Genomic DNA, 14,282 nt, shown 5'->3' with positions numbered 1-14,282 from the left:
CAGTCTCTTTTTCCAAATAATAAGTGATACGACAAGAGGAGAGACGTGCAGATGTGGTTCTTAGACACATGGTTTAGTGGGACTTGGCAGTCTTAGGTTAACTGTTGGACTCTCTACAACTACCTCAAAGGTAGTTGTAGAGAGCGATAAGGTTTCCCCTCAGCCTCCTCTTCTCCAGGCTTCGCCCTGCAGTTCGCACAGGCAGGGCGAGCGGGCAGGGCCTAGTCAGTCTACCTGCTCAAGAGGAGAGTCCACTGGTGGTCATCACTCTGTCACAGAAGGAGTTCAGCCATGGCGCCCACCAGGCAGAAAGCCCTAAGCTCTGTGCTTCCTAGAAGGCATGTGGCAACACAGACAGAGCTGCCACAGAAGCATGCGGCCACCCAGATCTCAGGCTGCAGGGAGTGTCTGAGCTTGGCACTGGCAGGGGAAGGCAGCAGTGAGATTGGCTGCCTGAGGTGTGACCAGGTGGATGACCTGCTCAGCCTGGTGGCAGAACTCTGTGAAGAAGTGGAGAGGTTAAGGAGCATCAGAGAGGCGGAGAGAGAAATAGACTGGTGGAGCCAAGCTCTGCCCTCCCTGAAGCAGAAACAGGGACAGCCAACGGACCAAAGCCGAAGTGAAGGGGACCCTGTATCCTCCCCTTGCGAGGCAGAAGGCAGCAGCCTCAAAGAGGGGAGTGAGTGGAAACAAGTTCATGTGTGGCGCGGCAGGCGGCAAACCTTCTCTTCCTCACCCACCTCGCCATCCCACGTACCCCTGTGCAACAGGTACAAGGCTCTTGCTGTGGAAGGCCACTCGAGCGAGGATATGGATGTCAGTGAAGCTACTCCAGAGGTAGCACCTAGGCCCAAAAGGCCCATGCCTCGGCTCGTGACCACCCCAACCAAGAAGAAAAGGAGAGTTATACTCATAGGGGACTCCCATCTGAAGGGTACAGAGTACCTGATATGCAGGGCAGACCCTCCTCTCAGAGAAGTCTGCTGCCTCCCTGGGGCCCATGTCAAGGACATCGCTAGGAAACTCCCCAGCCTGGTACAGCCCTCTGACTATTACCCACTGCTGCTCCTCCATGTGGGTGGGGATAAAGCAGAGACACGTACCACAAAAGCGATCAAAAGGGACTTCAGGCTCTTAGGACAGTCACTGAAGGATTCGGGGGCGCAGGTAAGATTCTCCTCCCTCCTTCCAGTTGAGGGCAGCAACACTGAGAGGAAGAGGCAGACACAGTCCATAAACGCATGGCTCCGTGGCTGGTGTCAGCCACACAACTTTGGGTTCTTTGACAATGGGGCGGCCTACACGGCACCGGGCCTGATGAACCCTGATGGGATTCATCTCTCTCAAAGGGGGAAGAGGATCTTTGCCCAGGAACTAGCGGGGCTTATCAACAGAGCTTTAAACTAGGCTTGAAGAGGGAAGGGGATAACATTGGGTTTGCCAGCGACATGCTGTGGGATGATGTGCCCAGGTTGGAGGGACGGGGAGCTGGCGAGGGCCCTCGGCCTACTGCTCAGAGACGTGCTGGATGCACTACAGCATGCTCAAAGCCTAGAGGAGATGATCCAGGGGCCCCAGATGCAACAGGAACCAACGGGGTAACACTGGGAAGATGCATCAAAAGAATTCCAGCCACCCCAGCCAATAAGTCAGCCTCATCAGGGGCACAACTGAAATGCCTCTATGCAAATGCATGTAGCATGGGGAACAAACAAGAGGAGCTGGAGACATGTGTGCGCCTGCAAGGCTATGACCTTACTGGCATTACAGAGGCGTGGTGGGATAGCTCCTATGACTGGAGTGTTGGGATGGAAGGGTATAGGCTCTTTAGGAAGGACAGGCAGGGCAGGTGAGGAGGGGGCGTAGCCCTCTATGTCAATGACCAACTGGAGTGCATGGAGCTCCACCTGGGGATGGAGGAGGAGCCAACTGAGAGCCTATGGGTCAGGATTAAAGGGAAGGCTGGGGCAAGGGACATCATAGTGGGGGTCTGCTACAGGCCACCTGACCAGGGGGACCAGCCTCACGCTCACAAGCCCTGGTCCTCATGGGGGTCTTCAACCACCCTGACATCTGTTGGAGGGACAATGCAGCTGAGCGCAAGCAATCCAGGAAGTTCCTGGAATGTGTCAATGACAACTTCCTCCCCCAAGTGACAGAGGAGCCCATGAGGAGAGGTGCCATGCTGGACCTTGTTCTCACCAATAAGGAGGGCCTGGTAGGGGATGTGAAGCTCAAGGGCAGCCTTGGCTGCAGTGATCACAAAATGGTGGAGTTCAAGATCCTCAGGGCAGCAAGGAGGGCATGCAGCAAGCTCACTACCCTGGACTTCAGGAGAGCAGACTTTGGACTCTTCAGGGACCTGCTTGGTAGAATACCATGGGACAAAGCCCTGGAGGGAAGAGGGGCCCAAGACAGCTGGCTAATATTCAAGGGTCACCTCCTCCAAGCTAGGGAGCGATGCATCCCAACAAAGAGCAAGTCAAGCAAAAACACCAAGAGGCCCCCGTGGATGAACAAGGAGCTCCTGGGCAAAGTCAAACAAAAAAAGGAAGCCTACAGAGGGTGGAAGCAAGGGCAGGTAGCCTGGGAGGAATACAGAGAAACTGTCCGAGCAGCCAGGGATCAGGTTAGGAAAGCCAAAGCCCTGATAGTATTAAATCTGGCCAGGGATGTCAAGGACATCAAGAAAAGCTTCTATAGGTATGTCAGTGATAAAAGGAGGACGAGGGAAAATGTGGGTCCCCTCCAGAATGAAATGGGTGACCTGGTTACCCAGGATATGGAGAAGGCTGAGGTACTCAAGGAGTTCTTTGCCTCAGTCTTCACTGGCAAATCCTTGAGCCACACTGCCCAGGTCACAGAAGGCAGGGACTGGGAGAATGCAGAACCGCCCACTGTAGGAGAAGATCAGGTTCGAGACCATCTAAGGAACCTGAAGGTGCACAACTCCATGGGACCTGATGAGATGCATCCGCGGGTCTTGAGGGAACGGGCGGATGAAGTGGCCAGGCCACTCTCCATCATATTTGAGAAGTCCTGGTAGTCCGGCGAAGTTCCCGCCGACTGGAAAAGGGGAAACATAACCCCCATTTTTAAGAAGGGAAAAAAGAAAGACCCAGGGAACTACAGGCCGGTCAGTCTCACCTCCGTGCCTGGCAAGATCATGGAGCAGACCCTCCTGGAAAATAGGCTAAGGCACATAGAAAATTAGGAGGTGATTGGTGACAGCCAACACAGCTTCACTAAGGGCAAATTGTGCCTGACAACTTTGGTTGTCTTCTACAACAGGGTTACAGTGCTGGGAGATAAGGGAAGAGCAACTGAGATCATCTACCTGGACTTGTGCATTTGACACTGTCTCGCACGACATCCTTGTCTCTGAATTGGACAGATGTGGATTTGACGGATGGACCACTCGGTGGATAAGGAATTGGCTGGATAGTCACACTCAAAGAGTTGTGGTTAATGGCTTGATGTCCAAGTGGAGAACAGTGATGAGTGACATTCCTCAGGGGTTGGTACTGGGACAAGGGCACTGTTCAACATCTTTGTCAGTGACATGGACAGTGGGATCGAGTGCACTCTCAGCAAGGTTGCTGACGACACCAAGCTGTGTGGTGTGGTCGACACGCTGGAGGGAAGGGATGCCATCCAGAGGGACCTTGACAGGCTGGAGAGGTGGGCCCATGCGAACTGCATGAAGTTCAACAAGGCCAAGTGCAAGGTCCTGCACGTGGGTCGGCACAATCCCAAGCACGACTATATAGGCTGGGTGAGGAATGGATTGAAAGCAGCCCCGAGGAGAAGGACTTGGGGGTGTTGATTGATGAGAAGCTCAACATGACCCAGCAGCATGCGCTTGCAGCCCAGAAAGCCAACCGTGTCCTGGGCTGCATCAAAAGAGGTGTGACCAGCAGGTCGAGGGAGGTGATCCTGCCCCTCTACTCCGCTCTTGTGAGACCCCACCTGGAGTTCTGCATCCAGCTCTGGGGGCCCCAGTACAAGAGAGACATGGAGCTGTTGCAGCAAGTCCAGAGGAGGGCCACGAAGCTGATCAGAGGGCTGGAGCACCTCTCCTGTGAGGACAGGCTGAGAGAGTTGGGATTGTTCAGCCTGGAGAAGAGAAGGCTCCGGGGAGATCTAATTGCGGCTTACCAGTACCTGAAGGGGGCCTCCAGGAAAGATGGGGAGGGACTGTTTATCAGGGAGTGTAGTGACAGGACAAGGGGTAATGGGTTTAAGCTGAAGGAGGGTCGATTTAGATTAGATATTAGAAAGAAATTCTTCACTGTGAGGGTGGTGAGGCACTGGAACAGGTTGCCCAGAGAGGTTGTGGAGGCCCCCTCCCTGGAAGTGTTTAAGGCCAGGTTGGATGAGGCTTTGGGCAACGTGGTCTAGTGGAGGGTGTCCCTGCCCACGGCAGGGGGGTTGGAACTAGATGATCTTTGAGGTCCCTTCTAACCCAAACCATTCTATGATTCTATGATCTTAAAGGTCTTTTCCAACCTAAATGATTCTATGATGCTCAGCATGTCCCTAAGCACCATGTCTGCATGTCTTAAATACCTCCAGGGATGGTGACTCTACCACTTCCCTGGGTAGCCTGTTCCAATGATTGATAACCCTTTCGGTGAAGAAATTTTTCCTAATATCTAATCTAAACCTCCCCTGGTGCAACTTGAGGCCATTTCCTTTCATCCTATCACTTGTTACTTTGAAAAAGAGACCAACACCCACCTGGCTACAACCTCCTTTGAGGTAGTTGTAGAGAGCGATAAGGTCTCCCCTCAGCCTCCTCTTCTCCAGGCTTAAATGATCCCAGTTCCCTCAGCTGCTCCTCATCAGACTTGTTCTCTAGACCCTTCACCAGCTTTGTTGCTCTTCTCTGGACACGCTCCAGCACCTCAATGTCTTTCTTGTAGTGAGGGGCTCACAACTGAACACAGTATTCAAGGTGTGGTCTCACCAGTGCTGAGTACAAAGGGACAATCACTGGGTGATAAGTCATTAACTTGCCCCATGTCAGTCAGCTTTAACATGGGTGCTACTTCTGGTTTCTAATATTTTCTGACATTAACGTGTATTTTTTGATTTGTTATTCTGTCAACCTACATACGAGTTTGACATAGAATAGGCACTTTTTTGTCACACATTTTAAGTGATTTGTTTAAATAGCCTTAGCAACAGATGGCCTGGTTGACAGCATGAAGTAGTTGTTGGAACTGCAAAACCCCACAGTACTTGGATTTGATACTTTGATATCATACCTTTTTATGTTGAGTTTTTAAAATCTATAATTACCTGCTGAAAGCAACCTTGAAATGTACCTTTTGGGTTTGATTGCATTTTGAAATTGTACCTTAGTGCTGTATTGGGTATGTTTTAAGGTTGCTCTGTGTTAATTAGACCCCACTTCAAGCTGTCAAACTGCTATTGTTACAAAGTATTCCCACTCCCTCCACCCACATGATTTGCAGAGTAATACAGCATTACAAGCAGACTTGAAATACAGTATAGTAAGATGAAGCTAAAGGGATGTGTTCCTCCTTTTGAATCTCTTTCCTTATCCTTTGGATAGCTGAAAATTATTAGCACTTTTGATTTTTATTTCTAAATTTACTTTCTAGCCAGTCTATTTTCTTCAAACAGTTGTAATATAAAGCATACATGTAAAATGCTTGTTTGAGTTAAAGGCAGCTTTCAGTGAATGATTCATGTTTGGTTTTAGTGTTTCCACATGTGACACCCAAAGGAATTAATGGCATAGATTTTAAAGGAGAAGCTATAACTTTCAAGGCAACTACTGCTGGAATCCTTGCTACACTCTCTCATTGTATTGAGCTCATGGTAAAACGTGAAGAAAGCTGGCAAAAAAGACTAGATAAGGTAAGATCATTTTCCTTTTACTTTTGTTGAAAAAAATTGTTTCTTTAGCTTGAAATTGAAATTTCAAATTAGCTGTTTTTAACTTTTTTATTCCAGGTATTGCTTTTATTTTTATGTACAGCATTTATTAATTTTAGGTGCTTTCATTATTTATTACTCCTATAAAATGTTAAAACCTTATCCTGACTGTTGGTGATACAGTAACATTATTCAGCATATTATTTATTTTCCTAGCCCTTGTTCAGATAGTATTCCTATATTTTTTAATATCTATAAAGAACCTGATAATATTCTACAGTTATAAGTGTATTGCTTGCAGCCTTCTAAAAGAGACCTAATTATCCATGCTTGCAAAATGACGTGCAAATCTGTGAAATGTTTTAATTGTGATAAGATGGTGACAGTACTGAGGAGAACAACCAGTTCTAACTTTAAAGGTCTAAGATACAGTTATTTCACTTATCTTTAGGAGACTGAAAAGATTAATTTATGTTTTATACCAATTGGTTAAATCATTCTAATGGCAGTGATAGTTCATGGTAAGCCTACTCAACCACTATAGCAACTCGAAAGGAGCAGTGTCTTCTCTTTTCAGATGAGATGTTCTAGAAGCATGGCTAGGATGTACTTCAGGCTTTGATTTCTAGAATCCTGACATCACTGGCTGGTGTCCTGTACAGTCCTTTAGTCACTGTTGTCTTGTTTTTAATTTAACGTGTTTCCATATGGCATATATCACACTTCAAAACTTACTCCATATGTGTTAGTGGGACACAATTCAAAGAATGAAGTCATTCAGATAAAATACATCCATGTTTGAATCCTCGCCCCTGTCTCTTCTTTGTCCATATGTCAAAGGCCTGGTATTGCTTCATCTAGGTAGTTGGAGGAATTATAGCAAACCTAAGACTTGAAGCTTGTTCATAGGATCATAGGGTGATGAATCACCTCAAGAGGTCTCTAGTCCAACCTCCTACTTAAAGGAAGTACAGTTTGAGATCAGACTGGGTTGCTTAGGGTTTTATCAAGTCTGATTTCAAGTCTCCAAGGCTGGAGACCGCACAGCCTTTCTGGGCAGCCTGTTCTGCTGCTCAATTGTTGTTATAGTGAATTTTTTTTTTTATTATATCTAGTTGGAATAGCTGTTATTCCAGTATCTGACTATTGTTTTTCATCTTCCTACTATAGACTGCTGTGAAAAGCCTGGCTTAGTTTCTTGATGACCTCCTCGGAGGTATTGGAAGGCTACTATTAAGTCCCTCCACAAAAACCTTCTCTTCTCCAGGCTGAGCAAACACAGTTTTCATTCCTGCTGATCAGACTTTGCTTAGAGCATGAAGTAAATTTTTTCTTGTCCGTAGATTAGTATGTGTTAATACAGAATAAGATGTTAATATAGAATTTGGATTGGTTTAGATTAGTTATTTGTCATGTTTTTCTTCTTCTATGGACTAACTTTAAAGCACTTGTTTTTAGCTGCAAGGGGTTAACAAATTCAAACATAAGTTTCACTTTGTGTCTCATGTGACTGATACTTCATACAGCAACATACCACCTCATACAGCATGAATAAATACATTTTAAAGGGGGTCACCAGCTTATTTGGACTTGGTTTCCCAGAAATTAAAATAGCAAAAGCTTCTAAAAACTTGGAGATTTTAAGTTTCTCTGCTTTGGTAGACCTGCAACTTTGTCACACTTCTCAGTGAAATTTTCTGGGGTTTACAGCACACTCATGGTGAAGTACTGTAATACTAATATAAAATAACCTTTTTTATTTGGATTCCTCTAATTGCTAGCCTTTTAGAAGAGGAAATTTGGATTTAATTAAATAATATAGAATTGTGGTGGGTTAGCCTTGGCTAACAGCCAAATGCACACCCCACTGCTCACTTACCACCCCATCCAGCAGGACCAGGGGAAAAAAATAGGATGAGAAAGCTCATGGGTCAAGAGAAAGACAGGGAGATTGCTTACCAGTTCTTGTAATGGCAGAACAGTCTCGACTTGGGGAAAATCAATTTGTTGCTGATTAAAATAGGTACAGTTAGTGGGAAACAAAAAGACAAACACTAAAACAGCTTTCTTCCCCCATTTCCCAGTCTCAACTTTACTCTTTCACTGCAGGCCCCTCTACCCCCTGCTTGCTAGCCCCAAGCAGTGCAGAGTATGTGGGGGGAATGAGGGGTTGGAGGTCAGTCCAAAACCACAGTCTCTGCCACTCCTTCCCCTTCACACTTTTCCCCTGCTCCAACATGGGTCCTTTCCAGGGCTGCAGTCCTCTGGGAAAAATCTGCTCCAGTGGGGGTCCTCCATGGAACATGGTTCCTTCAGGAAAAGTCCTTCTGTTCTGGCATGAAGTTCTCCATGGGCTGCAATGTGGATATGCTCTCTGCCCTGGAGCTCCTCATTCTCTTCTGGCTCTAACATTCCCCCTGTTTCTCACTCTTTGTTCCCCCTCCTCTCTCCCCAGGCTGTCTTTTGCTCTTAAATACATTTTCATAGAGGTGCCACACATGTGGCAGATGGGCTCAGCTGTGTCCTGCCGTGGGTCTGTTTTGGAGCTGGCTGGAACCAGCTGTGTCTGACATGAGACAGCCCCTGGCCTCCTCCCACAGAGACCACTCCTGCAGCCCCCCACAACCAACACCTTGACACCTACACCCTGCATGAGAATTTAAAGACAGCAGTCGACTGTATTCAGACCTTTGCTAACACTATTCCACTTCAGTTGTAGGACTGCTTTTGTTCTGTTTTTTTACCTTGTTGTTTTAGTGGCTAAACATGTCTCTGTAAAAGTCTCTTCTATAACTATGGACTTGAGCAAAAAAAACATTTCTCTGTCATCTGATAAATAGATGTAGGAGGAGAATTATGTTGATCTCTGTACTCTTGGTTTTCTTGGATAGATGCTTACGCTGCTCTGAAAAGGAAGTAAATATTGGGAGATGATAAAGTTCAGAAGATCTTCTCTGAGAGATTAGAGGGGAAAATTATATGAAATTGGGCAGGTGTTTGTGTTTGTTCTAGCTGGGAGGGTTTTAAAGCTCTTATAAGTCTGTCCACTGCCTGTAAAAGACCAGCTAGAAGAATTGAAAGGTGCAGCGTCAAGTTTGTTCTTTGTATATCAGCAGATTCACTCCACAGGCTCTGTGCTGTGCAGGTTTGTCACAGGAAGAACAGGATCTCTGTCAGTGGCTAAAAGCAATGAGTGTTTTACAAGTAGTGTAAGTACCATTGTAATCCAACTTGCTCTCCTTCCCTCTCCAGCCTCCTCACTCCACTAGCTTCAGAACCATGTTTTACTTGACAGCAAAACACAAATATGATTAGTGAGAGTCCTGCTACTTCACAAAACTATACAGCCTTCATCTTGTAGAGGGCCAGTTCAGCCTAAAGATGTGAGAGATTTATGTCTGCTGAACTTGAAGCAAATATATTTCTAAATTATAGCTGTCCTAAAATATTTCTAATATTAAAAAACTCAAGTTCATCAGAACTTGTTGAATCCGGAGCTGACTACAATTTGACTTGAGTACAATGTTATTAAGTGAGTATCTTTCTCTAGAAACCCCATTTTCTAAATAAATGAAAGGGTTTTTAGTTACATTCTGAAGGTTGGAAACTTTATTTTTAAACCCTTGAAAGCAAGAAATCATTATAAAAACATCTTTTAATTTTGAAGGAGACTGCTAAAATAATACACTTAGTGATTGTAACTTTAGAATTCTATATTTAGTTTTCTTTCTGTTACCAAAACAGTCAGATGGCCAGAATAAAATTAATACAAAAACATGTAATGTTATCTAAAGGTAATTGTAGTTACAGCTTTGCTTTTGACCTTTTATTCTTACCTGTTAAGATCTTGAGCTTGATTTTTTATTTTTCCAGTGCAGTATATTTTTCAGTATGAGCCTCTTGAATGTATTTTTAAAATAGACTTTTTTTAAAGAAAATGGATAAACAGGGAAAGGATTTAATCTCTAGTATTTGGTCCATTGTTTTATTTGCAACAAAATCCTTGTGATGATGCTTTTCTTGCTGTCTTGACTATAGCAACATTTTTCTATTCTTGTTTCCTTTGGTCTTAATAATTGGTATTAATGTGCAAACTTATCTTCTGAATATTAAATTTTACTTTTAGGTTAACATGTTTGGGTAGTTTATTTTGTTCACCTTTCACAATTGTAACTTAAATGTCTCATTAAATTTTACAGAGTTTTAATACACCAGTAATTTTTCTGCTGTGCAATCAAACAATTTCTCAATTTCTGCCTTATTCAATGCTGTTGCCAAGAGAAGCTGGCAGATTTGGAGAGTTGTCTTTTAACACATGTGAATTATTACTAATTTGCAGATTGAAGTACAGAAAGTGTGGGAATCGAGGGGGATTCGTTGGGGGGGGGTTGTTTGTTTGGTTTTTATTCCAAGTGTTCTGGTAAAACTTCTATGCTTTCTCTCAATGATTTATACTCAAGTTATACTTTATGCATCTTCAGGACTCTCCAGTTACTTTCAAAATAGGTAAACTTGCAAAATTTTGTGAAACATGTTAGCAGTTATCTGTTTGTGATAGTTTCAGGAAGGGAAAAGCCTACATTCACTGGAAAGTATATGTTCCAGAGTGAACGTTACCACCAAATTCCCAGTTGGTAAACTCAACCTTTCAGTGTTGTTAAGTGTTTTCCACTGAATCATTAAAGTTCAAATTGAGTTGCTGAATAATTATACTCATATCTGCAAGAAGTAGTGTGTGGCGTCCAGTTGCCAAAAGGGAACAGAGAAACATCTTATCTACTAAAGCTGAATTCTGCAAGAATTTCAGAAGTGTTTATAGCGCTTTCTCTGGGAATATCTGGCAGTATGTAGAATTTGCAGAGGAAATACTAGGCTTAATCCGATTCCATCATTACTACTTCTTTATTCAAAATATACAATAACATAGACATCATTAGTGGCTCTAGTACAGTCATGCACCTATTATGGGAGAATTACATTGAGTTGTAATGCTGTCTCTGCATGGAGTTCACAAAATGATTCATATGGATCCAATGCCAGCTAATTATAGATACAAGCTTACATGCTGTGTTTCACTAGTATCTCACCTTGTTCAACAAGTTAGCTTTCTATCAGTCTTACTTTTCACCCATTGTTATCACTGCCCAAGCATCTGTGTCAAGGAGTTTATATAAACTGTCAGATACTAAGTCTGACCCTCAACAAACCATGAATAGCTATGCTTAAACTAGATACAAGATTTTGCTTGCTGATCTAGTTTCTTCCACATGACTTAAAGAAGGTAGCTAGCTCCCCAGGCTTTGTATTATATATGCACATATATGGGCACATATAATGCATGCAAATAAAATCAGAAAATCAGCAGCTTTGCAGTTACTTGGGAAAAACCTCTATACTGGTCATTCCATTTATTGGCATGTTGACTTATCAGCCGATTCGTTCTTGCTGCATCAAATGATCATGTAATTTTACAGGAGACAGAGAAAAGGAGAAGAATTGAAGAAGCATACAAAAATGCTGTGACAGAACTGAAGAAAAAGTCCCACTTTGGAGGGCCAGACTACGAGGTACAAATTCTGCTTTTGAAATTTTTAAAAACAATAAGGCTTTTAAAGATTGGTTTGTTTCTCAAAGGACTCTATGTGTGTGTTCTAAAAAGCATTTTGCTTACAAATATTTCTGCTGACTTTTGTATTATTTTTCTTGTACATTTGTGTGGTGGGTTGGCCCTGGCTAGATGCCAAAGCTGCTTTATCACTCCCCCTCCTCAGCTGGACAGAGAAGAGAAAATATAACAAAATGGTTGTGGGTCGAGATAAAGACAGAGAGAGATCATTCACCAATTACCATCATGGGCAAAACAGACTCAAATTGGGGAAAGCTTAATTTAATTTATTACCCATCAAATCGGATGAGGATAATGAGAAATAAAACCAAATCTTAAAAACACCTTCCCTCCATCCCTCCCTTCTTCCCAGGCTTAACTTTACTCCTGATTTTCTCTACCTCCTCCCCCTGAGCGGCGCTGGGGAATGGGGAATGGGAGCTGTGGTCAGTTCATCACAGGTTGTTTCTGCTGCTCCTTCCTCCTCAAGGGGAGGACTCCTCACACTCTTCCCCTGCTCCAGCGTGGGGTCCCACCCATGGGAGACAGTCCTCCACCAATTTCTCCAACACGAGTCTTTCCCAAGGGCTACAGTCCTTCACAAACTGCTCCAGCATGGGTCTCCCATGGGATCACAAGTCCTGCCAGCAAACCTCATATGTGGGCTCCTCTCTTCATGGGTCCACAGGTCCTGCCAGGAGCCTGCTCCAGCATGGGCTTCCCACAGGGTCACAGCCTCCTTCGGGTGCCTCCACCTGCTCTGGTGTGGGGTCCTCCACAGGCTGCAGGTGGAATCTCTACACCCCCTCATCCTTCCTCCATGGGCTGCTGCAGGGGGACAGCCTGCTTCACCATGGTCTTCACCACGGGCTGCAGAGGGGGGGTCTCTGCTCCGGCGCCTGGAGCACCTCTTCCCCCTCCTTCTGCACTGACCTTGGTGTCTGCATTGTTGTTTCTCTCACTCCTTCCTTTCCCAGCTGCTGTTGCACAGCAGTTTTTCCCCCTTCTTAAATATGTTATCACAGAGGGGCTACCACCATTGCTTATGTGCTTGGCCTTGGCCAGCAGCGGGTCCATCTTGGAGCCAGCTGGCATTGGCTCTATCAGACACAGGGGAAGCTTCTAGCAGCTTCTCACAGAAGCCACCCCTGTAGCCTCCCACCCCCGCTACCAAAACCTTGCCACGCAAACCCAATACAAATTGAGATACTGCTCATATGCAAGTTTTGTACTTTTACTTTTTAGTGAGTCAGATGTATAGATGTGTAATGCAAATATGGAAACTGACTGCAGAGGCAGTCCTAGAATCTGAAGTTTAACTTGAACTGATATTTTACTTCTCACTGCCACTTGAAATCTGTTGATAAATTCAATGATTTTCTGATTTGGCTTCAACTGTTACATTGCATGTTTTAGCAGCTTCCTCTGTTTATTTAGTCAAATTCTAAGGCTCTTAATCTACCTTCTTAAGAATAATATAAGCTAATGCACGTATGTCCTGTTTTTCCGTTAGGATACAGTTAATTTTCACAAGAAGTTGGGATGGGACACAGCCAGGACATGTGTCCCAAATTAGCCAAAGGGGTATTACATACCATATGAGGTCATGCTCAGCATAAAAGGGGGCTAGTTGGGGAGGAGCGGTGGCTCTGGAATGGTCTGAGGGAAGGTGAGGTCATGTAATGTCAGTCATTGGGTGAGGAATTGCATTGTGTATCACTCTTTTTGTATACTGTTATAAGTACTGTTGTTATTTTCCTCTTCTTTTGCTGTCCTAGTAAACTATCCTTATCCCAACCCACAAGTTTTGCCTGTGTCTTCCCATTCTCCTCCCCATCCCACCAGATGGGTGGGGGGTGAGTGAGCAAGCGACTGCATGGTGCTCAGCTTCTGGCTTGGGCTAAACCACAACAGTGCTTTTTGGTGCCCAACGTGGGGCACAAAGGGTTGAGATAATGACAGATCTGACCAGAGCATGTTAAAATAAAAAGTTGTTATATGCATTTATTATATTAGATAAACAGTCTCTGGTCACAATGGTGTTTTGTTTCTTCACATGGCTGTGGTATGTACATTCTTACTTGCTGTATGTATTCCTGCAGCACTGTTTATCACCTCTGGGACAGGGATATGGATTCTCATTTTACTGTACTGTGTGATATCAACTTATGATATGATAATATCACTGGTTGTAAGGTTAAGTTGGTATTTGTATGTGGCATTGCTGTCATGTCCATACCTCAGACAACATCTCTTGGAATTGATTAATAATCGCACCCAATCTATGGGGAAGATGGGGGGATACTTTCTCCTACTCTTTCACCTTCCCTTTTTCTTTCAGGCTGGTTACAGCAGCTTTTGAGAATTTTGAGTACCCTTGGGATGTTCAAGCCAGCATGTTCCTATTGCTATGTCTCCTGAATGTGTTTCAAGTCCTGTTTAGGGTTATGAAAAATTGTTTTAAGAATACCACCCAGGGATCTTCTCCAAGGCTGGATGGTCAGGGCTGGCATGGCATGTGGGAGAATATGGGCAGGCATCTAGAGACCTTCTCACCTCCAATGGTTTGGAACTTCACTCCTGAGCAACTGCAGGACCCTGATGAAGTGATAGAATATTTGAAAGGAAAATGCTGTGGCTATTCCAAGGAGACGCAACTTACCACACTGTGCTGGGCCCTGGCCACAGTCTACCAAACACTGCTTGATATTAGGCAGCACCATCAGGGAGAAGAGAAGGACAACAGAGTGACAGGCACTGTGGCTATTCA

General features: G+C 44.6%; 2 protein-coding genes across 6 annotated transcripts in view; one reads left to right on the top strand and one right to left on the bottom strand.

Annotated features, from left to right (window-relative positions):
• The window catches only part of LOC142599156 (3-hydroxy-3-methylglutaryl-coenzyme A reductase-like), a 695,832-nt gene that overhangs the window by 557,898 nt on the left and 123,652 nt on the right, over positions 1-14,282 (bottom strand). The gene's annotated exons all lie outside the window — the stretch shown is intronic.
• Positions 1-14,282, top strand: part of LOC104641364 (ceramide transfer protein) — a 141,260-nt gene that overhangs the window by 88,567 nt on the left and 38,411 nt on the right. For all 5 annotated transcript variants that reach the window (XM_075738974.1, XM_075738973.1, XM_075738971.1 and 2 more), the window contains 2 exons: positions 5,732-5,889; positions 11,382-11,474. In XM_075738974.1, the coding sequence (XP_075595089.1) occupies positions 5,732-5,889; positions 11,382-11,474 (251 nt within the window). The remainder of the gene's footprint in view (positions 1-5,731; positions 5,890-11,381; positions 11,475-14,282) is intronic.

The sequence above is a fragment of the Balearica regulorum genome, chromosome W (assembly GCF_011004875.1).
Source record: "Balearica regulorum gibbericeps isolate bBalReg1 chromosome W, bBalReg1.pri, whole genome shotgun sequence".
Classification (NCBI taxonomy): domain Eukaryota; kingdom Metazoa; phylum Chordata; class Aves; order Gruiformes; family Gruidae; genus Balearica; species Balearica regulorum.
Note: the sequence above shows the minus strand (reverse complement) of the source record. Positions and strands in the feature narration are given on the sequence as shown.